The following is a 26,169-nucleotide window of genomic DNA, read 5'->3' as shown; positions in this document are numbered from 1 at the left end:
TGTTTTTTTTTAAATCATGAACAATAAATTATCCTTAGGTTATGATTTTAATAAATTGTGCTGATTGAAGCACTTGAGCTGTAAGTGCTTTTTTAATGTATAAATAAATAATGCTTTGAACTTTCTGTTGTCTCTTTAAACTCTTATTGCAAACAGAACACAACTTATTTTTTTATTAAGGAAACACTGAGATGTAGCTGCTTGGCTTTATATTTACAATCTGACTTTAGATCTGTTACAATTTCTATAGAAACTTGAGGAGCATGGGGAAAAAATGCATCGACTTCAAAATCTGGAAACGTGTTTTCGTAGAAAATAAAGAAGCACTGCATGACTCTTTGGCCTGTAGAGCACGTAACAAAGTACTCCTCGCAAGAATAAATACAATTCTGCAATACATTCATAAAAATGTACAAAACATGTCCGTAACAACCCCCCCCCCTCCAGCCCCACCAATCAACACTGAATGTGTAAAAACAAGCTCCGAAGCGTTGACAGACAGCAGTGGTGCGAGACCATCACCCACTCCATGACTCTGCTTCCAGTGATTGTTCAAGATCAAGAAGATTTAGGCCCTGAAGCAGAATGTTTGCTCCAGTATTTAGTCCTACAAATGTTTTTTTTATGATATTTACAGTCCTCACTGTGCAAAGGAAGGGCCGTTAAAATTAAAGAGAAACTGGGAGTTCATCAGTGAGCCACAGTTGAATCTATGTGGTGTTAGGAGTAGTGTTCCTTGTCATGCCAGGTTGTCATCCAGGGTTTCTTTTCCAGGTTTTCCCAGTTCCTGTTTCCAGGATTAATCTCTCTCTCCTCCCGTCTGATACGAACCGCATTGTAACTGGGAACCTTGTCTTCATATTTGGCACGCTTAAAAAAGCCACACTGCACAGAAGAAAGGAAAAACTAAATCAGTACTTTGTTTCAGTAGAGGATGTTTAAAGAGAAAGCAAAGCAGACTGATGAAACGTGTGATGTCATCAGTCTTTTTTTCAAAAGCAGCAAAATGCAATGAATCCGTGAAGAGGTGAAGACAGCCCCTTTTTTGTATAGAGACAGAACCCTTCAGACCAAGTGACTGCATGTGTCACAGCAAAAACAACTTGGGAAAAAAGGAAGAGGTGAAATCAAAGAGATGCAGCCCCCCCACACCAACCCCCCAGCACCCCCCTCTCCCGTTCCTCAGAGCATTACAGTCATTGCTTATCAGCCATCACCTCCCCCTGGCCATGCAGGTAAACTGTAATGATACACACATAATCATGTGTGTAAACCTTTTTAGGCATTGCAGTCTTTGCAGAAATAATCCGCTTTTATAACAGCATTCATGTTGCAGTGTCCCCGCTCCCTGCCAAATACCAGAAAGCAGCGCTTTTGTAGCAAGAAGGAGCAAGAGAGGAGGTTTCACTGAATCATGGCAGGCCGGGTAATTTTACCCTCTCTGTTTTTTATGCATTTGATGTCAGTCTCTCTTTTTCTGATGGGTCCTCTTTAGTCTTTTTCCCAAAGACTCCACACTGAGGAGAGGCACATAATTAGTACGTACACCTACAGCTGTTCAGTGTTTTCCACACTGATAAAGATTTAAATCCTGAAAATGTAGATGGCTGTTAGCTGTGTGTGTGTCTGAGCCTGTGTTCCTTCAGTCCTACCTTCCAAAGAAGGAAAGCCAACAGGGCCAACAACATGAGCCCGAGCAGGATGGACAGCACGATGATCCACCATGGCACTCCTCCATACTGAGCTGCACGCCTCTCTGGGAACACAGTCAGTCTGACCTAAAGGGAACAACACAGCAACACAGCATCAGCACTAACATCCAAGATGTCAAATATCATTATTTTCTTCTGAAATTCAAACTAAGTCAGTATTTAAGATGTTTTTAATCATGTCTTCTTGAGTATAATATGTGTATTGTATGTTTTGGTACCTCAGTCTCATCATTTTGCAGCACTGTGTTTGTCAGTGTGCTATCAATGTGCAGGGAGGCCTTCACTTTTATCTCCACATGATGTAATTTGGAATAGTCCTGTGTGAGGACAAAGGGAACAGATCAAGTTTGTATCGGACAAGTTTGTAAGACAATACACCAATAAAAAAGAAAACAATTAAAAAATAGTATTTTTGCCTTGATTTGTTATATAAAACCTACTATACAAATATATACCTACCCACAAGTAGCATCTTTTATAAAAGTTTTCTACAGTATTTAATTTAAATAAAATGCAACCAAAAAAATTCTACAAGAAAAATATTTCAACTGGATTAATCCTGGATATAAATTTTAAGCTGCTCAAAAATTATATGTTTATTTATTTTTATATAATATCAGTTAAAATGCTGGCATACTGTTCTGTGATAACATTTTTTCTTACCTCTATGAAGGTGCTATTCCAGAGGCGCGAGTCCAGAGTGATGACTGCATTACTGTCCATGCCCCGCAGGGGGCACTTTATCCTCACACATGTTGCCCCATCATCACAAGACTGTCAACAAAAGGTAGCACAGTTACAAATAGACTGCACTTACTGGTATGTTGGTTAAAAAAACAATATTACAATAATATAATGACAAAAAAAACTGGTTGTGTGGTGATACCAGAGTTTTTGAATCCTTGTTATTAAGTAAGCGTGAAATAGTGCCCTCATAACGTCCCTGTGGACTTCCTGCTTCTCTTCTTGTCCTTGTGGGAACTGGTTCCTTAAAGCAGAATATAAATCATTTACCCCAATATCTTACTGCCTAAAGAAAATAAATCCAAACATTAAATACATGTTTTGTCACTGACTTTGTTGCGGGGGTTGATCTCGCCTTTTGGAGTGCACTCCATCTGCTCCACGCCTGTTGAACTGATCTTCATCAGATACAGAAGCCACTTTCCATTCTTGGTCTCCTTTGGCCAGTCGATGTTGAGGGTGGCAGTGCCAAAGTCTTTTAGCCGCTTTCCAAGGTTGATTATCTGTAAAACAATAACAGTAATAAAGTATTATTTAAGCAACCGGTGTACAAAAAATGTTGGATTTATAATAATGTAACACCGCCCGGTACTCACTCTGAACTGGTGTGTGATGGCGCTGCCGATGTCACTTTCAGTCTTCATGGCCTCCTCACCTTTCACCTCTCCTGTGAAGTAGACCTGAGACGGCTGGGCTTGTCTGGAAAAATGGAAATGCACAAGTTATTGCACAAATCACTGGACTAGAGTATACACATGTGTGAGTGTGTGTGTGTGTGTGTGTGTGTGTTTCTTACCCTGACACAGACAGCTGCAACATGATGGCCACCTTTGCCTTTGCTTTGACAGGAGTAAGTTTCTGCTCACTTGTCCTGTCAGATCAAAGATAACACTTTGTATAAATATACATAATGCACACGATAGAGTAAAATATTATTCCAGGACTGTATCTGATGTATCTGTCTGGTGTATCCGGTATAAGTATTACAAGCTTACGTTTTTAGCTGAAGCTCAATCTCCAGTTCAGAAGTGTTGAGAGAGATGCCACTTGTACCCAAAATGAAGTAGAATGTCGTCTAATAATACACAGACAGCATTGTTTTAAGTGTTAAAGATGCCTGTACAGTGGGTTAATAGAACAAGGATGATTTTCTCTCACCTTTGAGTCACGCTTAAAGGGGTTTCCAAGTTCACAATCAGCCTTAGTACCATTTTTATTGGCTGTGCAGGTGACCGGCCGCTCCTTGAAGGCAATAAAGAGTCCCAATTAGAACCACAAGTTAGAATGTGTGTGTGTACGAGAGAGATAAAGAAAGACAGACTTACAGTGGGTGAAATGCGGTAAGCAGAGTAGGACAGGGATCGAGGTAGGAGGGCGATCAACAAGGCTTCGTGTGCATCTTCTCCATTCATATTGGTCACTTGTACCTCCAAGGCAATGTCCTTTTGGTCACTGAGTGACATCACTGGCACGCCGTTCTCCCTTTAAACAGACAGAGGTCAGGTTGGGTAGTAGTGTGAAAGGGAATGTAGTAACCCTAAAATACACAGTGGAAGTGTGTGTCCTCTTACAGTGGTAATGGAGTGAATGTATCTTCATCAGTTGTTCTGTGGCCAAAGCGGTATTTCACCTGCAGATTACTCGTGCACACATTATCATTGCCACATGCCTCCTTCAGGAAATGCACCTGCACACACATATACACACATTAAAGATCAGACAAAGACATTAGCAACAACAACTCTACAACTAAATCTGTCCTTTGATGCATTTTGCACACACATGCACGCACACACACACACCTCCTCTCGTGTCGTCATCGGCTCGTTGGCGTCCAGGACTGGTGTCATTTCAGCAGAGGTCTGTCTGCGTTTACGTTTGGCATCCTGGATTTTCACAGACACGTCAATGGGGATCCCGCGCAGCTTGTCTCGGATGTTATCCTGCAGGGCAACAATGCCACAAACATTTAGGCTCGACCCACAATGCACTTTGATCACAAGAGAAAGCAGACATTTACACTACCTGTATGGCAAGTTTGCGTTTGATGCACTGTTTGTTTCCTTTGCTGTCCATGCTGATGACCCCCGTAGATTCATAGAGCTTGTCAGAGCCGGAGGTATCAATGAAGGTCGCCCTGGGGTTGAGACCATTCTTCTTCTTGTCAGCGTCAACTTCGAGGTTGTAGCTCACCACTAGATGAGACAGAGGAAGCAATACAGTGCAGGAGAGAGGGGTTCGTGAGCAACAGGAAACAACAGAAAGAAAGTCAAATTCTCTCTCTTAAAGAGAACAGATGTGGCTTAGCTTACTCAGTTTGGGAGCATAGTTTTTGGGGTTGGCAGTGTAGGTGAAGCATGCCTCAACATCCAAGCTGTGGACACATTGCAGGTTACCCACAGTCACAAACACTTTTTGCCATTTTTATACATAAGATTGATTTTGAAACAGAAATTTAAAGACACATTACCAGAAGGTGTTGCCGCAGTTCTTCTTGGTGAGATCAATTGTGTTTGGCGAGAAGGTGATTTCCTTTTGAATATTAATAACAGGACGGGCTCTGGGAAAACAGAACTCAGTGGGCATCTCTGTAAACTTGATGGCAGATCACGTGAATGAAGTATCTTACTCACCTGTAGACAAAAACTGTGTCTGAGAGGGATCCTACAGCCATGTCAGGATAGGAGTTTTTGTCCAGATCCATATTGCCCGCTAAAGAGTAGCCAAACATCCTCACTCCTAACGGCTTGCCTGACAGCACCTAAAGCAAGAGGCACACATACTCTGATTATTAGCTTAATGCACAGCATTTATTAGTATTCTGACCTTGGTTCTGGAAGAGAGAGGTTATATTGCATATGCCCACACTTCAACACAAAGGCTCTCTATCGAAGCTACTGCACCTGCTTCTTCCTGATCAACATTTTTAAAACACAAGCTGAAAACTACAAAAAATTAGCCAGACTAATATCAAATAATAGTATGTAGAGTGTAAAAATGTGTTTTGTATAATTTGGAGAGCATTTGTGGTCGGAATTATTTAATTACTTTACTTATAGAGTGAATTGAGTTCAACCACAAGGGGTCTCCGTATCATGCAAGCAGATTTTGACACATTTATATATATATCTCTATATATATGTGTGTAAACGTGTGAAAATATATATTATCTTCCAATAGTTTATTTTGTACCTGTGAAGGTTTTTTAGAGACGGGTCCTGTGGCTGATCCATGAAAGATGTAAACGCGTCCTGCACCATTATCTTCATAAGGTGCTCCCACTGCAAAATCTGAGGTAAGAACAAAGTACGGTTTGGTTATACATTTTATCCACAGAGCAGTGACCAATGGGCAGCAGTACACACACACACACAGAAATACTCCTTCCTCACCTTGGTAACCGTCCTGATTGATGTCTCCCATGTTTTCCACAGACATGCCAAACATGGAGTCCTGACGTCCGTTTATTCTGGTAGGTGTGACTTTATCCCAGTTTCCAGCATTGTTGATGTAAACATAGACAGCTCCACCAATTTCTCCATCCTTCTCAAAGTACTGGGGTGCTCCTACAACTATGTCCTGCCAACTAACAAAACAAACAGGTTTGTTGTGATTATAACAATACTAAAGCAAGAACAGATTGCAGTGTGTCACAATGGATCGCTCACCTGTCACCATTGAAATCCAGCACAGCTACATCGTAGCCAAAAGATGAAGCCAGTCCCTCTCCTTCCAGGGTGTACTCGTGCTCAATGGTTTTGCTCAGGGGCGGGCCTTTCTTCAGCAGCACGACAGACCCGCTGTGGTTCGCCCTGGGAGCTCCAGCCACCACCGTCAGCTGGCCTTTCTTGGTTAAACTCTTTCCTGAATCCAGAGAAAAACCTGAGGGCAGAAGATGATGCTTAAAGATGCTTCTTTGAGACTATAGAACAAGAATCTTAGGGTGATTTTTACCCAGGTAGCTGTTGGCAGTGGCAGGGACCAGTTCAGGATTCATTTGGTTTTCATCACCCGCCTCATAAGGGCCATCATCAAAAATGTCCATCTCGAAGAAAGTCTCATTCCTTTGTTCCACACGAACCACACCTAAGGAGACGGCAACAGGGGAGATAAGGTAATATTTGGTTTATTAAAAAAAGGCAAAATCCTAACAGAAACCAACATGTGGCTAAAAGGAGTATTCCTGCCAAATCCCTCATATTGAAATGCAGATAAAACTTATAGGTTTCTAACACACACAAACCAGCATACCTTTCCAGTTGTAAGCTCCCGGAGCCCCAAAGATGATATAGTGGTAGTCCTTGTCGAATATAGCAGAGAGGCCCTGCTGGCATGACCCAAACATCTCATGGCCTCTGGGTCGGCTATCACAGAAGTGCCAGCTGCCAGCGTCTTCACTTGAGATGGTTAAGTCCTGATCCAGCATGTAGCAGCGGCCAATGATGTCTCGGGTTTCAAGGGGCTTGTTCACGTTGCTGCGCCGCTGGTAGCGATGGGCACAGGTCTGCCGGGAAAACAAAGCCACACAAGTAAGAGAAATGCTGATTTTGACCACTTTATATTAATAAGTAAATGGGTTGAGTACCAAGCAAAGATTGACTCACCACAACTTTGCCTCCTGGCCCCTGACTGGTGACTGTCACTCCCATCCACTGGTTTTCTTTGCTTTCTTTGTTTACATCCTCTACACAGGAGCAAAATGGATACAGTTTAAAAATGTAAAGCTTTCAAATTTATTAAACAAAAATATACAGGTGTCAGCAGATGTCTCACCATGATTATCAAAGTTAACTCGGTTGCAAGCAGCAGAGGTGGAGCTCATGTCGCAGCTATAGAGTCCCCCTGTCACTCGAGCTTTCTGACGGCTCAAGGCTTTTGCTCTGGGGGCACCAACCAGCAGTCTATAACAGACACACATACGAAATCAAGGCCACAGGCAGTACAATCAAATGCTCTTTGTGAAAGAAGTAACATTAATCTGACATCTTGCACTTAGCATGCTGCATTTTCTTCCACTTGCGTATTACATTATCATACATTCCAGTGTACAATGTCGCACAGCAGTTATATTCACACACACATCCGCCACCAAACTGATGTTCCATGTCCAGCTGAGTCAAAGACCCCTTTCAGTCGCCTGCTATGGTTGATTGAACCGGGCTTTGTATCTCTTTCTTCATGCACACATACATCCATAGACACAGGCGCTGCCTTTGTTGACCAAGGATGAGGAAAAAAATGCCACACCCAAGCCTGGATGAGGGAATCCAGTTCCCAGGGTTCCCTACAGAGTCAATCAAACCGGTCAATGATGTCACTGATTGAAATGATGCTTTGTGCAGGTTCACAGTGGAAAGCAGAGTGCGAACACACACACACACATACTGTCAATGCACTGATCTCTATCGAGCTTGTCTTGACTGTGTGACCTTTTGAGGTAATGTTGCACAGCACACTGTCTTCACCAGATGAGATTAGGCAAAGCCATTTTTAGCTGGAATACAAAACATTCTCAGATACTATCTTTCTCTCACACACAGACACACACACATCATCTGGGAGGGAATTTACCGAGACATATGGCAAGTGAAGCGGCCAAATGTGATCAGCAGTGAAGACCTCACTCATCATCACTAACTGCATGGAGAAGATGTCAGCATGTAAAGCTAACTTTATGAAGCAATAGGAATCATTATGAGTATTGACTTCAGCAGGCATGACAGGGATTAGCAAGGGACAATAAATCTGTTGACTGTGACATACAAAGTCTAATTCTCTACAGTAAACTAGATTTGACAACATCTGTTGTCAAATATGCGGTGATATTGAAACGTGTTTTTCACAGAACATGATGCAGATGACGCCTGGTGTGTCAGGAGCAGTGTATTCCATTCCAGGGTTTAGATCACATACACAGCTCTGCAGACAATGATGTGCGAAGCTGTAAAATCAACATCAGCGTAACTGCATTATTATTAACCTGGCTCTACAAGTCCCACACAGTATCAGAAGTGACTGCAATCAAACCAAGAAATACCTGCACCGAGTTTCCCGTTTTCAATCACTTTGATTGGTCGGGCCCAGTTTCCAAAAGCAAAGCACTTTATTTCATCTTCACTCCAGCTCTTTTTTTAGACAGTAGGAGGAGTCTATGATTCTCATAACATTTGATACCGCACAGTTTGGAGTCAACTCTCTGCCTTTACTGTATGTGCACTAATGTATAGTGGTTCAGCCTGAATCAAATGAATCATCACCTCAAAGAGAGGATCTGTGAATAGCAACAAAACGCAGGTGGGAGCATGTCCACTGCCATGATCCTGAGAGACACAGGAAGTCAGGAGAATGGACGGAAAAAACTCTGTCAAGATATATGGGACTCTGGGAAATGGGGGGTCACTGGGTATAGGGTGAATTCTCTGAGAATTAATGCATAGTCACATTGTAAATTAATCACATTCAGCTTTTAGGTAAATTAAAGCTACAGTAGTGTATTACACACTGCATTCAGACGCTAATGTTTACTTACTAAGAATCTTACTGGACAATCTTTATCTCTATTGTTACACTTTGGAGACAACAGAGGAGTGAAGTGCTGACATGTGGTGTCAGGAACTGGCAGTGTGATAAGGCTGACCTGCTGCTCCACTGACAGTGACCCAGCTGTTTATCTAATCATTTACCACCAGCCGAGGAAGCCCTAACATGCAGGCTTAGACTACAGGAAGGACTAACACAAACACACGCACAGAGCGTGTTATGTTTAGGTCCGACTCTGTAATGACGCTGGGTTGCCCGGCACAGTACAGAGAGAGCAGCCAGAGCGTAGCAGAGAGACACCCCATTGAGAGAGGTGTGTTGTTTTTTGCAGTGGCAGCAGCTAACTGGCTGCCAGATAGGGTACAGCCCGTTGCCTAGAAACAGCCGGTGGCTCCCTATCAACTACAGGCATTCACTATAATATATATATATATATATATATATATAATAGGTTGCAGATTCAGGAGTTTATGACATGTGTTACCCAACGTCTCCCTCTATCCATCTGCCAGCTGAATCTGACTGGTTGAATAATGCCTGTTTTTGGTGACCAGATGTAAAAGTGATTTATGTTCATCCCAGCGTTTCTTCAGCAATCATCACCTTTTTTTCCTTAGCTCCTTTCTCTTTGATGCTGGGGAACCTTAGCTAATGGAAGGTGAAGGGTGAGGTGGGGACTAAATCTGTCTCTGGTTCTCTATTAAATACACACAAACACAATTACAACACGCTGACTTCAGTTAAAAACTTTAAACTTCACGTCTTCTTTTGACACAGCCTGAGAATGCTATCATTTCTATCTTTTCTCTCAGGCCAAACTCATATCTATATCTTTCACACATTTTTTTGTCTCTACAGTACATCCTCCCATTTCTCCAGAGTAATTTATTTGCATTTGTTTTCTCCCACACATTTCTCACACTCAACCCAAGTAAAACTTCCCTAACTTCTCACCCCTTTCTCTCTCTCCCTCCTCCCCCCATACTCATGCATTTTGTGCTTTCCCTCTTGATTTTATTATACAGACAGCTCCATCTGGCAATTATGAAGGAGCATGGAATGCTGCGGCATACTCACACACACACACCCATGCAGAGACAGACAAACACACATTCTCTAAACTCCTGTCCTGTCCTGCAGGTACACGCATCACTCACGCCTGTCGGGCATAAAAGATTGTGAAAGCGAACAGGACTGAATACAAACTGGCATGCCCAGCTGGCAAAGAGGGTGGTGACTCACAGTGAACACCCATCCGTGAAGAGACAAACGTAATGGGGGGGCACAAGTACACACATGCTAACACCTAGGTCCGCAGAACTCTCACAGGAAAATAAAATCACTGTTATATCTATCTATCTGTTTATCTGTTGCCTCAGGTTAGGGACACCGAGCTCTCTGACAACCATCCAAATGACTGACAACAAGGCAACGCCTCGGTGCTCAGCAGCATGCATCAGCACAACAAAACAGACACACACACACTTCCACAGGCAGGACATGAAGGCCTGTGGGTCCACGGTGAGAGCACATTCCACCTCTACACAGTGGTGTGAGCACTGCAAAACAAACAGGGCTTACTGCCCCGACATGCACACTCCAAACCTGAATTATAATGTAACATGTTCGACTGACTGCAGTGGCCTATGTGCTCAACAAATTTTCAACTAGGATATAGCTGTAAGTGATTAAGAGTTCATTCTGATCTTGCCTGAGATCTCACTGCACAATGATCTCTTCATCTGCTGATTCCTTCCTTAAATCATTTTAAAGTTTAAGCCACGATTTTTACAGAGTCGCAGTGTCACACTGGGGGAAAACAGCATCACACTTATGAAACCTCAAACTGCATCCAGTTAGTGGATGGTAGCTGTCATCATTCCAGGTATCTGTTAGCTGTCCCACTGTGCTCTGTCTAACTTTACAACCTGAAGCAGGGAGCACTTTGTGGAGGCTGCCGTCTCGTGCTGATCACCATGTGTCTTTCATTTAGACACATGCTAGAAGTAGGACAAACATGGTCACTGTGTGTAAATGTGTGTAATTGTGCCACAGCGGTAGCAGCAGGAGTGTGTAAAGAAGTTTAACAACTGTGGAAGAAGTCAATAACTTCTAAAGCTTAATATCTTTTGAGTCTTAATAACACAGGGTCACTGGGTGAACACACTGTGAGGCTGTGATCACCAAGTGTTTGTTAATCCAATCAGATCCACTACAGTTGAGATATATTGTAGCCTACATTACATACCTACATATTATACCTTATATATTATACCTTTTGGGTATAATATATTTAAAGGTGCAACCTGGAATAAATTCTTTGTTAAAATTACTGATGCAATAACAATATAAGACATTTCAACAATCTAACTGACTATGATTTAAACGGTATGTAGTCTGTAATTTGTAGTGACATGCATTTTAAAAGTAACACAGCCTCTCCCATGTGTCCCGTGTCTGCATTACAGGTAATAATGCATTTTTACATTGAGTTATTGACACTTTTACTTAAGTGAACCTCAAGAATCCTTCATCCACCTCTTATTATAGACACACTGTGTCTGTTTGACCTGTCTGACCTCTGGTCACCTATGATCAGACTGCTGTCAGGGGTCCTTCATGCACACTGACAAACTCCTCTGAAAGGACAGTAATGATCCACTGAGATGTTTTGTGTCTCAACAAAAAAAGCATTGCTTCAGTGTGAGCGCGCTCCGCGTGAACGTGCACGCAAACCTGCTGTAGACGCACAATAAAAATTCACAAATAAGTAACCTGGGAGGAAAATGTTAACTAAAGCAGGTCTGGAGCTGAACACACAGCAGGTGCTTAAAGTACGCTGGTGGTGCAGAAGAAGGCGGAAGACTTTTCTCAAACTACCTGAACTCGGGGCTGTGTTAATGGTGTGCTTCTAGCAGCGCAAAAAAATAAATCTGTAGTGACATTTTAATTACACGGACACTGAGGTTACTTAAAAATGTCCACGGCTATGGCGAGACACGAGTCGGTAAACTAAGTATGTAAACAACAACAACAACAACAATGGTTCTTACATTCTCTTATCCACCGGATAAACCTGCCGGTGCATGGCGAGAGAGAAGCCGAACAGGCTGCCTTGATCTCCCCTCTTCTGCAGGACATTCTCGGTGTCCAAGTTGAAGGCAGACAGCCGCCCGCAGCCCGAGAGAAGCGCGACCAGCCAGAGTCCACAGGTGATCCAGGCCTCCATTAAAAGTGCAACTCTCCGCCTGAACTGTGTGAGGAAGGTGAGTCCTTGTTACAGTAGATGCAGAGTGCAACTGACTGACTGTTGGAGGGCTGAATGTTGCCCACTTGCAGCTGCCCCTCCCACTGACACACACACACACACACACACACCCCATCCTTGCCACACCTCAAGCTTCATGAAATGTAGCTTACATTATCAAGTATATTTCATTTGGAAAATGTTGTTAGTTTGCAGCAGCTCAATAGTATAATCTAACTGGGTCAAAGACGCCTGAGGCTACCTCAAAATACATGTTGCAGCAACAAAACCGGTGCTTTAGGCTACACCAGCAGTAAATCTCCAAGTATAACACTATAATAAAAGTTCCTCTGGAAACAGGCGTAAACAAAACACATCCACAATTACAATCAATACAGCAATTTCCCCCTAAGAGAAAAGAATCAGAAGAGAGAGAGAGCAGCAGAGGGGGCATGAACACAATATTTAGACCAAGGCAGCAACTGGTGTGCTTGTAGCTGGCCTCTTCAGCCACAGCCAAGACATTTCAAAGCTAGAAATTTGTTGCTCAGATCGTGACATAGACTCACTATGGGGGTCTGTGTGTTCTGTAATGACTCATTAGATGAGTCACAGAGCCAGAAGGAGCCGGAGACCGGCCTGGGCACAGACCAGCACAGTAACAGACTCTACTGCCAGATGATTTTCAAGGCATTCCATGAGACGCTGACCCCAAAGCTTGTCCTCGCAACACAGCATTTCAGCAGACAACACCGGCTTTGTCTGCACACAGAGAAAGAGGGCAGACAGAGAGGGAGAGGGAGAAAGAAACTGCCCACATACAGTACTATAAAAGGCACAAATAATGGTGGAAGTGGGGAGAGCAGAAAGGGAAAAGGGCAGGGAAAGAATGTGGTTTCTATGCAGGTCTGTTATCTACTTAAGTCTTCATTAACAGGCTTTGGAAAGATTGGGCATGGATCAGCTGATTTATAATTACTTGGAGGTGAAACAGGTTTTTAATGAAAATAAGGTGCATTTGATATTTGAACTCCAGAACAGAATAATTCAATCAGCGTTACTGCTCGGTCACATGTCTGGCAGATGTCTTGATAATATTATCTTATCATTTTAAAATCACGTTCTTGAACGTAGTGGAATCCCTGAATCATGTGACAGTCTGCCTGTTAGCTGTCTAGATCTGTGTCTTCTCCTGGTCCTAGCTGAATTCTTCAAGGTATGATCAGCAACTGATTTATGACTCTGTAGAAGGTCAGAGGCAAGAAGCAGCCTTATCACTGATAACAACGGCACCGTGTGAAGTGACGTATAGTTCATTAGCTTAGCGTGTCCTTGGTGTGAGATTTTTCTCCACTGTATATGCTTCTAAATCCAAAGTGTGTTTGTGTAAAGAAGAAAAAAAATGGCAGATCCTCAAATGGCCAGTCAAAGCTGCCTCCAAAAGTTTCACATGTTTGACTCTAGAGCTGAAACAAACATGATTACAAACTTGTTTATGGTTCTATACACACATGCAATTCTTCTGCTCACACATGCAAGGTGTGTAATTACTCTCACTGGCAGAAAGGGGAAACACACTGAATGCTCTCAGGTCTCTCTTAATTTATTTATTTATATTTGTCTTATTAAGAAAACATTAAGCAATCCTTCAGTCATTGAACTAAACAAATTACAGGCTGTCAATATCATTATCCCCACCCTGCTCTTCTTTTCCTTCACTGTCCCCCAGGGAAATAAATGTCACACATCATGTCTACACATAAAGACTGAAAGGCCTTCTGACATCCAGTCCTGATTTTAAGATAAGAAAGGTGCGCAAATCAGGAAAGGCACACAAGTTTCCTGTCTTTTCATGATCTCTATTACAATAGCAGAGGAGAATAAACCTTCCCCTCAGGTGATACAGCAGAGGAGTTACAGTGAACACAGTCTTCTCTGACACACACATACACACACACACACACACTGTCTGTACTCGCCCGAGAGCCCAGCCCTGTACACTGGAGGCATGATCGGTATGGGTGTGTTTGTTTGCTGACAATGCTGAAACATGTAGCCTCGGGATACTGATAAATGCACACACACTCACACATGTCACAATCATACTGAACTCCACTTCCAAGATCTTTTAACACATTTAACAGTAACTTCCCCTAACTGTGTGAGGTGGTAAATATGTTGACAGCAGATTTAATTTATGACCGGTTGTGATTCAGGTCAGAGAAATGAATGATTCATTTGTGACCCGGAAACATTAAGTGACTTTATTAACAGCACAGGATTAGTCAGATTGTCAAGCTCATGATCAGATGAATGGCACGGTGACCATTGTGTACGACCACTACCCTGCAGAATCAAGACATGCAGAGATGTAAGGCCCGAATCATAAGCTTAGCTATTACAGCTTAGCATAGCACAAAAGACTAGAAACACATAGAAAGTGATCGCCAGCTCAGCTCTGTGCAACGCTCAACACCCATAGCTTATTATTGAAGCTTTTTATATACTTTATGTTAACATACTGTATGGTATATTGTAAATCTAATGAAGATGCTGTTGTGGAAGAAAAGCAGTGCTATCAGTTAGCAACCATGTGACATTGAGGGGACAAATGTCTAATTTACATTCTATCTAGTATCTTTTATTCACTGTATTGATCCAGTTTCTCAGTGGAACTTACTCATGGTTAAAACATACAGAGACTCTGACAATGAAGGCTGTGACAGATCCTCTGCCCTTCCAGATGAGTGTATTGATTACAGTCAATAAGAAGTAATTGATGTCCTCTCTTGTCCAGCAGTGCTGTAACACCCTTGGGACAATTGCAAGCCCTACCATTGAACATTTAGCTTCTCCACTCCACTGTGTGTGTGTGTGTGTGTGTGTCCCAGCCCTCGCCAGAGGATGTAATATGAGATGACTGTAGATGTGGGACTGGCTTCCAGTATGGATGGTTCCAGGTGTGCTTCAAAAAAATGTTAGGTAACCTGAGGGTGTCACAGAGAGAGAAAACTTCACTTTGTGGAACAGATTGAGGTCAGCAGCAGACATTCAGCCTTTAGATTATGTGTCTGAGGGATTAGATTGGTTTATTGTGACTCCTAGATGTGAAGATGTGGCAACTAGAAAACAAACTGTAATGCAGTAATTTTGAATGTAGATTTTGCTCAGCATATTTCTGTATGGCAAAGCAAAGCAAAGCTTTAAGCTAAGGTTTCTTCACCCTCGTCCATAGTATTAGTATTATTTTGTGTCATTATTTGGCATTGTATGTTAATCCTCTCACATGCACACACACAGTGAGACAAGCATTTACACACATAAACACTAAGAGGTGGTTACAGGCATTTTGAGAATTCTGGCAGGAACCTTCCAGTGAGGATTGTTGCAGAAATTCTTTCTCTCTTCTCTTTTTGGCACAACGCACAGAACTTCCTTCCCTCTGTTTTTGTCCACTGCATAATATATTACAGTCACACACACACACAGTGACACACACACACAGAGCTCTGTTGGCATTGTTGGAATATATCTACAGTCTGTAGGAAGGAGAGCCATCAAAGCAGGAAAGCTTAGTGCTTAATTTTGTCTCAACAAAATGGTAGCTCCTAAGATAAACAAACACTTTATATCAATATCACTGGCACCACTGTGCTTCCTTTAAAGTAAGTACTAAGACTACTTTCAAAGGAAATGAGACTTTTGAATGAAGAGCAGGACATTTTTCAGGGTAATAAATAAATAAAACACTTGTTTTCCTTTCAAGCTTATCTGATTCTTCCTAAATGGCTCCACACCTCCCAGTGAGGCCTGCACGGAGACACACACAGATGAAAGGGTATCAAGCTGTATAACCGGTTTTTCTCAGGTCCAAACAGTAAGAGGGAAGCATTGTGCAGGGCCACTGGGCTCCGGTGTCTGTTTATGTGTGTGTGAATCTCAGACGACAACAGAGGCAGGCCAACACTTATCAGAGACCTCTCAGACGAGTGGCCTCAGGCGATGCATTCCAGCTACACTGACATTCACATCAGCGCTACACCCCCTGCTCTAATCGTTGGTAGTTTTTTTAGGTTTGTTTAAGGCACAGACAAAGTGTCAAAGGAACAAAGAAGACAAGCAGATACACAGAGGGGAATCCCAGCTGGCTTTGTGGACAGATTCTCCTGGCATACCTGCGCTTTAAGAACACAAAATATTACTTTCAAAATATTTCCACCGTGGTTAAAAGCCAGAAAGCATTCCTCAAGTCAGAGAGGTCAAAAGAGAAGGTTTTCCATCTTGTAAGTGTCAATCAATAGGGGACCCTCCCTATGCCACTCGGGCGACTCTATTTTACAAGTGTCTTCTTGCCCTGCACACATTCTTGCAGTATAAACACAACTTGTGACACACACGGTTTAAATATTGAATGAAATGTAATAGTTTGACTACTTCTAATTTGACTATTGGCTTTCTTAGATGTGACAGACTCTGGGCATATCAGCTGTTTTAACTGTTCTTTCATCTCTGGTTGTAAATTGTGGACATAACTCTCATCCATGGTTAGTAAATGACTGATTGATAAATAACGATCCTCATGTAAAACTGATTGTCAGATGATATGGACACATTCCTGAGAGATCCCCAGCTCTGTGGTAAAGTGCTGTTATTCATCAACATCTCAAGAAAAGCACAAATTCGTAGGATATTCTCCTTATTTCCACCTTGCTAAAGTCTCGGGTTGTCAGTGTGAAGAGGTTAACTCGTGCCTCATAATCTTGTAGCTACTTGTCCTGGTAGCGAATGTTCTGTACCAAACTCAGCTGTTTTTGTTTGGCCTTCAGGTACTTTGACTAAGTCTCAGTTCACTCAGACAGATAGGAAACAGATCTGCCTCCACAGGCCTAAAAATGCACTTTGCCAACACTGGTTGCTAAAGAAACCAAGAACCCTGTGGTGCTTCTCACAGTGACGTCTCAGGTATGTGTGATATATCACAGTCTGACTCTCACACGCACGTATGCAGGGATGCACACCTGGTGCAAACATCTGAGAAACACATTCATCTGTACTTAACCACAGAACCAGAGGACGGTAAACACAGCATATATATATAAACATCACACATTTCTTTAGAGGGGAGGTTTATATGTCTGTAGAGAAATGTCTATCTCTTAAAAACTGGCCTCAACATGGGAGAACTGCAGAGTAAGAGGAGACGTCAGGAATGAGTCCCAACATGCAGTAAAAGAATGAGAGGCAGAAGAGAGAATTCAGATCCACGGCGAAACAACGCCTCACCCTGCCACTCCCTGATTAAACCCTCTACACTTGCCCTGCTCTTTTTTCTACCTTCACATTACTTCCTAATTTCCTATTGAGCAATAAAGGTATGATTTTGTTCAATAAACGCTGAAGAAAATGCAAGTACACTTATTATCGCTAGACGTCACAAATCAAATTATATTACATGAATCATTTCCTGACTGGTCATGACCAGACTTCAGATTAGCTGACCCACCTTAATTTATCTATTCCTGCCTCACCCGCACACTTGCACTGGTATGAGGACACACACACACACACACACACACGCATGAGTATATTGGCAGAAAGTGAAAACACACCCTTAAGTGGGCTGGAATCCATCTTTCCTCCTGTTTTTTTGTATGTTTGTTTGTTTGTTTTCCTCCTCTGTTGCATCCTCACTTCACCACAATCATCTCAGTCACAGTTACACTACGCATGAATACAGAAACAGCAGATTAACGTGATCTACAGTACAACAGTTTAACTACACCAGCAAACCTGTTGTTTAGACCTAGACAGAAATGTGGTGTGCTGCCTGTAGCAGAGTAAAGATCTCCTGTACACTCTGAAATGTTTTCTCCTGGCTTTTCTTTATTAAATACACCTGTAGGCAGGAGATACTGTAAAGACGGTTTGAAAAAGCAGAACAAAAGGATGTTGCTTTGTCTGGAATTCAACCCCACCTACAGCACAAATTTAACCTCTTATTTGTACATCCTGTTTGCTTTTAGCTGTCTCATTGGAACTTTTATATGTGACACAGTGTTTCAATACATAAGTCACCAACAACTGGGTTGAATCAGGGTCATAAAGATGACTTTAGTATACACTTAAATATAGTGAGGATTACAAAGGTGTATGTATGTATCTACTGTATGACTGTGGGCTCTAAATGGACTGTAGTAGATCAGACACAGACTGCAGTGACCTGTGCTGAAGGTGAAAGATTGTGCTGCCACCTACTGGCTGTTACAAGTGTCCTTGTAAACCAGCCTGCACTGGAACGTATTTACCTCCACAGAGATTGTACTGACCGGACTGACTGCACCTACTCTGCTTTGCATACATTACACTTTTTAGGGGCAGTGTGCAGTTTAATTTCCTTAGAATATTCCAACTCTGCTTGTTGTTGGTCCCTTTAATGACCAGAGGGGGGCATTGCAGACCCTTAAATTATTAATTATTGTTTATTTGGCAGGGGTCATGCACAAATGTTTCCAAATGATCCATGTGCTTGTTTTCTGGGGAAAAAAACGGCTGACACAATCACGTTTTCTCAAGTTTTACTTTCACTGAAACACATTAACAGTTAGAACTGATGAAGCTGCTTGGATGAGCATCTTCAGGAAAACGCTACAAGTCCAGACGCCTTGCTTCAATCTTCTCTACATGTTATTATTTTTGTACATTGTGCTGTTGGGCTTTGTACTGATTCTCTCCATCGGCATCTAATCGTAAGTGGGCGTCATATTGTTTTAGTATGTCCACATGGTCCTCGAAGAACAAGATGATCTAAAAAAAAAAGACAGCAGAGAATAATGATTTTCATTTTCTGTTGCTCTGGGAACTGCCTCTGCTCTATGAAGGTATACGTACATGATCCAGCTGTTTCTCAGTGTCATTTCTATGCACATTCTCCACTCCTCCTAACGTGCCCTTTGTCATTTCATAGAGATTGTGTGTAGCCATCTTAATCTTTCCCAGCTCGAGTGTTTTCTTTGAAGCTGTATCCTTAATGTGGTTCCAAATCCTTTCCTGTATGAAGACAGGATAATGAGCTTAAATCATCTACCTAGTCATGGCTAAGATGGTTGATTTATGTCCCATAAGTACCCATTTTAGAGCTTCAGATCGAGCCTCTGTGAGCTCATTCTGCAGCTGGAGGAACTCGGTGTTCTCCTGCAGAAGCAAAAACGTGTGCTTCTCCTTCATCATCAGCTGCTCTTTCCTCTCCTGCTCCATTCTTTCCTCCATCTCAGCCAGCCTGTTTGTGTACTTCGCTCTAATGTAGTTAAGATTCTCTAAATGAGCCGTGAGGGCGTCCACATCTTCGAACTGCAACACACAGACACACAGAATTGGAGGCGATCACAAAACACAGCAGTTTTTTAAATGTTTTACACAAATGTAGTTACACGTTTCATATCATCAGTACTGTACCAGAGACATGCTGCACAGCTTCTCAATGATGTCTTTATACACAGAGTGAATCTGAACTTGGCGCTCCAGCTCCTCCTTCCTCTTTACCAGTTGAGCGATTTCCTCCTTCAGGGTCTCCAGTTGGGCCTGTTTTTGAAACACCTCTCTCTTTTCCCACTCTGCCAATGCAGCCGTTTTGTCCTATAGAGAGACAGACAAAAGGATCATTTCAAAAGTGCAGTCGAGTACAGGGGGGTACATGTGAAATGGACTCCTTCTGTACCTTGAGAGAAGATGAGAAGCGTTTTATGAGGTCCTCCTTACACTCATTGTCTCTGGTCAGCTCCTCTTCACGCTTTCCCAAAGCCTTCAACTCCTGCAGGAATAAATAGAAAATGAAGGAATTAATAATCTGATGCTTGTGTGCCCTGACAGTCAGCAAAAAAAGGAATTTAACTGCAGTTACTCTGGTACACAACTGATGTTTTCTTTACCTCTTCGTATTTTGCTTTGAGCTCCTGCAGCTCTGCGTGGTTGTTGGGTAGATCAAGCAGCTCGCTGTCACTCTCATCACTTTCTTCTTTTTCCACCCTGCGACACAAAACCACAAAGTTATGCTAAGTGCTGTTAGCCTGGTTTGACTTCAGCTGCATCCGCATAAACGTACTTTCTAGGCGGCTTCTTCCTCTTGGAAAACATGGCTCCTGTGTTGGTGTTTCAATCAGTTATCGGTGCTCCAGTCTCAGCTCTTTGTTTTCACACTTTTTAACAAAGTACGCTAGTGACGTATGTCCCAGCAGTTTCCATAGCAACGCGTAAACGGAAGTGTTAAAAAAAACAAAGGGGCATATCAGCTCAAGGAAAAACACAACAAAGCTAAATTACAGAACAACGTTTTGTTTTTTCCATTTCCATTTTTTTCTGAAGATTATCTACTTAAACAAAATATTAATAATAAAATCATAAATAAACCAAAAGCACAGCACTTATTTCTACTTTTTTATCTCTAATTTTCATGAACATTAATCACAGGCCGACTAATTAGTAACATAAGACACAGCTGTGATGTCCTTTATAAGTGATTTGATGAGGATATATTTGCTGATGGTGTGTGTGTGCCGCCATCTAGTGGCTAAACCTAAGAAATTGTCATATTGTCACAGATTCTACAACAGATCTCACTCTCGGTGAACTGCAGTCATACAGTGTGTTATGATGTAACATCTAGATTGAACTGTGGCTATAATGGCTTATATTACACCTGTTTATAGACAAAACATTAATTAATTATAACAAAAGTGACTTGAAATAACAAAACAATAGCATAACATATGTTGTAGAGCAGTAAAGACTATTACTAGGAGCATTGTTTAAGATGATGAGGAAGTAAAAACACACCTCAGCAGCTTTTTGATGATTTTATTAAGCACCTACGTTTTTGGGTTGGCAACAAATCTAATTTAAGGTCAAGGATGTTGTCCTTGCCATCCTCCTTGGATGACACTTAAAGGAGCCATGTGTAAGACTGAAATCAGTAGGGGAAGTGAGCACCAGTGTTAATTTTGGCAGCAATTTCGGATTTAGTTTTTATTTTAGTCTTGTGACTAAAATGTCATTTGATTTTAGTCACGTTTTAGTCATCAACATTTTTAAAGTTTTAGTCTAGTTTTAGTCGACTAAATATCAAATAATTTTAGTCGACTAAATCTGCCGTGGATTTAGTCGACTAAAATTCTATGATATATATTTTTAATGAAATATTTAAGGTTTGATTGTGCAATAAAAACAGGCACAGCTTTAACTTGTGTTATTTGAAACAAACATCTATTTAATTGCTATTACCTTTTCACAAAAGCAGCAGTGAACAGTGAGCTGCTCTCCCTGAATACACTGTTCAGTCATGACCTTCCTCATGAATCCTCCATAACTACAGCAACACACTTCAGTGACAACTTAGAAACAGGTCGCATGCTGTAAAACCATCAGCAGCGGTGTCTTCATTTATAGATTTTGTCACGTGTATCTTTGAACGGAAGTTAAGATGACTCGTCTGCAAATGTCGCTTCAGGTTTATTGTTTTCACCGCTGATAGTCGCTCCGCACGGTTTGTAAACCGTCTTGATTGTCTTGAAATTAAACGTGTCCGTGTGTCTGTTCTCCTGTTTTGTGTGACCATGCATGAGTACGCCTTCTTCCAGCATCGCGGCGCAACGTCCTTACGCAGAGAGATCACTTCTGATTGGCTCTCTGCCGCCGTCTCCTGATTCGTCCCTCCCTTTCCACAAACAAAATTTGCTCTGATTGGATCTCGTCTCCATCAATAATTTCGTCTCGTTTTTATTCGTTGACGAAAGTGTCAATCCATTTCGTCTTCGTTTTTGGCACCGTGCGTTAGTTTTTATTTAGTTATCGTCTCGTTTTTATCAGCAAAAAAAGGTCGTTAACGAAAACTATGACGAAAATGATTCGTCAACAAAATTAACACTGCTGAGCACCCTGTTCAAGCACAGAGGAGATACCTGTAACAGATGTATTTAATTTCCACTGATAAATCCTACACACTGGACCGTTACACCCCAATCAGTGAAATAAACTAGCCACAGATCCATTTAAGTACTACTCACACAAGCATAAAAGATTTTTTCAATAAGATCCAGTCGCAGCCATATTCGTTGAGGCCACGCTACACATACAAATATATATAATCTTTGTTAAATAACCAAACAAAATATTTAACCAGGGAACCCTCAAGTTTTAGTGTTATAGTGTGTTGTCTTCACAAAAGGTAGCTCAGCCCCTCAGCTCCCTCTAAGAGTCTGTTGGCTCACAGACTGCTTTCTTCTGGCAGTTTGGTGAGAATATCAACTCCATCAGATGTGATGACCACCGTGTGTTCAAACTGAGCCGACCTGTAGGACATTTTAAAAGATTGACACTGAAATATGGTTTTAACATTGTGTGTCTAATTTGTTCAGTCCATATACAAACTGCATAAAAACAGATAATTTCATGGTTTTCTCAGAAGAAACATGTCAGCTACAAACACAATCACATGTTTGCGTTGGTGCACCACATACCTCATATCATCTACAGAGATTGCAGTCCATTTGTCCTTCATGATTCTAAACTCTGGGGACCCCTCCATTAGTATGGGCTCTGCAAATTAACAGATATTATCAATCCTAAATCAATAAACAGGGTCTGCAAGTCTGCAAGAAAAACTGTGAAGGGCATCTTGCCTATTGTGAACGCCATCCCTTCTTCCATGGTCATGTCATTGTTGTTAGCTGGAAAGAAATAGAAAAAGGTTGGAAAAATAAAAAGAGTTTCTACTGCTGGTTTTTATTACCTTTGTCTCTTTTTAACTTTTTTTGAGTATCTTCACATAGTAAGGCGCCTCACATAGCAAGGTACTTCTGTTAACACACAATATACTGTTTATTACATTACATATATAATATCCAGACAGACAATGATTAATAACATGAAGTCACTTGTCTACTGTATAAATTGGTGAAATATCAGGGTGCTTTTTAAATAAGGATTTTGGTGACTATGACATTACATAAAAGGCTGATAACACAAAATATCCCTGCATGAACCCACTTTAAGCTCTTGCAGTGGAATTTTCATCATGTGAATACAAAGCCAAACTTACCATGGTGCCAAATTTCAGGATGGCAGTGAAAATAGGAGCCTATTCCATGTCCAATGAAATACGGACACACTTGGAAACCACTGGCATGTGCTATTTGACTGCAAGTGGTACAAAATAGATTACGTGTCAATCATATTATTTATATGTGGTATGTAATCATTTGATTAGTATTGATTGTGTGTACCTAATAGTGTTTCCTATAACACAAAGCTCTGCGCCTGGTTTGCAGGCAGCAATGGCCTCATCTCTGCACTGCCTCGCAGTTTCCACCAGACGCCGCCCGACCTCATCCACCTCACCAATCAGGAAGGTTTCTGAGGTGTCACCATGGTAACCGTCCAAATATACCTGAAAGGAATAAGTAATGGGAGTCATGTAAGGCCTAAAATCACATTTGCAGTGATGTATTTAAGGTTTAATGTGCATCTGATAGGCAATCCACTTACAGTAACATCAACGTTGATGATATCTCCATCTTCAAGCTTCCGACTGCAGGACGCAGAGAGAATCCCTTACATTATAAAACTGCAATTACTACTACATATCACTATAAATATTTTGCCTCTGCATGTGTAACATCCCGCTCATATACCTGTCAGGTATGCCATGACAGACCACGTTGTTCACAGATGTGCACACTGACTTGGGGAAGCCCCCATATCTGAGAGGGGATGGATAGGCATTGTGCTTGATTGTCTCCTGGTGCACTATGAAGTCTATTTCATCTGTTGTCATGCCAACCTGGAAGCCAGAAATTGTAGCGGTTGTGTTATTTTGATAACGCAGAAACGCAAGCAAGACTTGTAAAACACTGCTTAGGTCCTTACTTTCAGACTGCGTCCAGCAAGTAGCAGCACATGTCTAGCTAGCTGACATGCTCTGGCCAGGCCTTCAATCTGTTCTTTGTCTTTGAGCTCTATGTAGTCAGGCCATTCTGGGACCAGTCCTGTGTCTACGTAATCAGGCCGCACAATGTGCTATAGAGAGGAGAGGAAATACAGAATGCAAGGTCAAAATCGTAGTCAAGCTTCGACTAAAATAGTCCTGTTGGATTATTTTTGCTCACATCTTCTACATTAAATCCAATGCCTAAAAATCTCTGGTACAATTATATGGACATCACAAACCATTCAGTTGGAGTAAACACCGGCTAGAAAATGTGGCACTCTGAGGTGAAGGTGCTGGTAAAGATTTCATGAATATGGGAGAGATATAAAACAATGCTTTAAAGGTCCTCATTTAAGGCTTGTGAAACTGAGAGCTCTTGTAACTATATGCATCCCATCCCAAATGCATATATAATTGCAGTACCTATGTGTACTGTTACAACAACAGTTTAAAGGGCCCACATCAAAATAAGAAAGTGTTAGCAATGTAAATACCACAGTGTTTTGTTCCAGCTTTACTTTTGTTGATTCAACTCATCTGAAAGTTAGTAAAGCAGGGTAAGGCACCTTGGGAACTGCATAGGCAGGCTTGATGGTTGCTGGACGCACTACATTGTGAGAAGCTTTCCACTTCCTCCAGAAGAAGCGCCGGTTCTGCTGACACTGTAGAGTTATGGGGGGACTGCAGCTTTGTGAACAACAAAGTCTCCACAGGCAACGGCCCAGTCCTGGAGAACAGCAGCACAATAACAACAGTGTGGTTCTTGAAGATGAAAATCAATTGGATTTTAGTTGAACTTTTTGTGGATGTAAATACCAAAAAAATCACAGAAAAAATGCAATCAGTACACCACATAACGGAATTAAATTATATATGATAAAAGAGTTCAAGTTGATGAAAATCAACACACTTAAAAAACACCGATATTGACCCGGTCTATACATACGTACCAGCGAAGATACATGGGTAGATAAACACATTGGTGCTTACACACTGTGTTAGCTAGCAAGCTAACCTTAGCAGGAACGACAGTTTTACTGTACTCACTAAATAAAACGCTGCTTCGTGTTTTAACGCAGTCGTTAAATTAACACTTTGTTGTTAGTTAATGCGTGACCTCGGACTGCAAAACAATCGCCGGCATTAGCTGTCTTCCTGAGTGAAAAGGTGCTTTAGCAAAGTACCTGCAGCGCGTCCTGCAGAGCTGGGCGCCGCCATGATTTAATGTGATCACGTGGTTCGAAATCACGTGACGTGAATACGCCTGCAGGCATTCATTCATTCTGACCAACGATCATGAGAGTATTACTACAGTCATGATGCTTATGATCTCTTATGAATACAGCCTTACCTCCATAAATAAACATCTAGCAATTAGGTCATTTCGTCATTCTGTAAATGTAGTACTAAAGTATGTAGGTAGTAGGTTTTGTCTTGTACAAACTTCAAACCTTCATCACATGATCTGAAAAAACAAACATACTTGAAAATGTTCCTAAGGCAATACCTGAAGCGACATGACACGACATTACTATGTTTGTAAAACAAAGTTACAAAGATAAACAGATATCCTGCCACCTTATCAGCAAAAACAAACAACACTGACATCTCATATGGACACCTAAACAAGGTCAAAGAGATACACTCTTATCCACGAGAATGAATGAATGGAAAGTCAAAACAAAACAAACAACAGCAAATTAAAGGCCTATCTATCTATCTATCTATCTATCTATCTATCTATCTATCTATCTATCTATCTATCTATCTATCTATCTATCTATCTATCTATCTATCTATCTATCAGCAGCAGCAGTAGTGTTAGTAAGGGGGGCCAGTAGTAAACAGAGGAAGGACTGAGATAACAGCCTCTTACATCAGCTTTGTTGCGTTTGCCCGTGTGTGTGTTTGGGGGGGGGCGTATGTATGCCTGCATTCCTCCATCATTA

The 26,169-nt window shown here is 41.6% G+C and overlaps 3 protein-coding genes across 7 annotated transcripts; all 3 read right to left on the bottom strand.

Annotated features, from left to right (window-relative positions):
* Positions 1 to 130: 130 nt before the first annotated feature.
* LOC114449841 (integrin alpha-6-like) lies at positions 131 to 12,300 on the bottom strand. 3 transcript variants are annotated; one of them, XM_028427677.1, is made up of 26 exons: positions 12,050 to 12,300; positions 7,230 to 7,357; positions 7,061 to 7,140; positions 6,708 to 6,960; positions 6,411 to 6,542; positions 6,125 to 6,338; positions 5,849 to 6,042; positions 5,649 to 5,746; positions 5,090 to 5,217; positions 4,927 to 5,016; positions 4,769 to 4,830; positions 4,482 to 4,651; positions 4,259 to 4,399; positions 4,028 to 4,143; positions 3,782 to 3,938; positions 3,615 to 3,698; positions 3,452 to 3,531; positions 3,253 to 3,327; positions 3,053 to 3,155; positions 2,789 to 2,959; positions 2,599 to 2,700; positions 2,376 to 2,486; positions 1,931 to 2,029; positions 1,653 to 1,778; positions 1,437 to 1,517; positions 739 to 885 (listed from the first exon to the last, which is right to left on the bottom strand). In XM_028427677.1, exons 1-25 carry the CDS (start codon positions 12,223 to 12,225, stop codon positions 1,449 to 1,451), a joined length of 3,159 nt encoding a protein of 1,052 aa, XP_028283478.1. In that variant the 5' UTR covers positions 12,226 to 12,300; the 3' UTR covers positions 739 to 885; positions 1,437 to 1,448. The 3 variants fall into 3 exon arrangements, with proteins under 3 accessions (XP_028283477.1, XP_028283479.1, XP_028283478.1); XM_028427676.1 differs by lacking the exon at positions 1,437 to 1,517 and having other exon boundaries at positions 131 to 885; XM_028427678.1 differs by lacking the exons at positions 1,437 to 1,517; positions 6,411 to 6,542 and having other exon boundaries at positions 131 to 885; positions 6,125 to 6,331; positions 6,698 to 6,960.
* Positions 12,301 to 18,918: 6,618 nt separating this feature from the next.
* Positions 18,919 to 20,462, bottom strand: cfap73 (cilia and flagella associated protein 73). Its single transcript, XM_028427232.1, has 7 exons — positions 20,342 to 20,462; positions 20,169 to 20,265; positions 19,958 to 20,050; positions 19,696 to 19,875; positions 19,369 to 19,590; positions 19,132 to 19,290; positions 18,919 to 19,047 (listed from the first exon to the last, which is right to left on the bottom strand). The coding sequence occupies exons 1-7, from the start codon at positions 20,371 to 20,373 to the stop codon at positions 18,931 to 18,933; spliced, it is 900 nt and encodes a 299-aa protein (XP_028283033.1). The 5' UTR covers positions 20,374 to 20,462; the 3' UTR covers positions 18,919 to 18,930.
* Positions 20,463 to 22,173: 1,711 nt separating this feature from the next.
* On the bottom strand, positions 22,174 to 25,475 carry metap1d (methionyl aminopeptidase type 1D (mitochondrial)). Of its 3 annotated transcripts, XM_028427229.1 has the most exons (10): positions 25,405 to 25,475; positions 24,787 to 24,947; positions 24,160 to 24,309; positions 23,925 to 24,073; positions 23,779 to 23,821; positions 23,517 to 23,680; positions 23,333 to 23,430; positions 22,914 to 22,961; positions 22,752 to 22,830; positions 22,174 to 22,583 (listed from the first exon to the last, which is right to left on the bottom strand). In XM_028427229.1, the coding sequence occupies exons 1-10, from the start codon at positions 25,436 to 25,438 to the stop codon at positions 22,499 to 22,501; spliced, it is 1,011 nt and encodes a 336-aa protein (XP_028283030.1). In that variant the 5' UTR covers positions 25,439 to 25,475; the 3' UTR covers positions 22,174 to 22,498. The 3 variants fall into 3 exon arrangements, with proteins under 3 accessions (XP_028283030.1, XP_028283032.1, XP_028283031.1); XM_028427231.1 differs by lacking the exon at positions 25,405 to 25,475 and having other exon boundaries at positions 24,715 to 24,824; XM_028427230.1 differs by lacking the exons at positions 22,174 to 22,583; positions 22,752 to 22,830; positions 22,914 to 22,961 and adding an exon at positions 22,962 to 23,090.
* Positions 25,476 to 26,169: the final 694 nt, after the last annotated feature.

The sequence above is a fragment of the Parambassis ranga genome, chromosome 17 (genome assembly GCF_900634625.1).
Source record: "Parambassis ranga chromosome 17, fParRan2.1, whole genome shotgun sequence".
Lineage (NCBI taxonomy): Eukaryota > Metazoa > Chordata > Actinopteri > Ambassidae > Parambassis > Parambassis ranga.
This window is presented reverse-complemented; position numbering and strand designations above follow the sequence as displayed.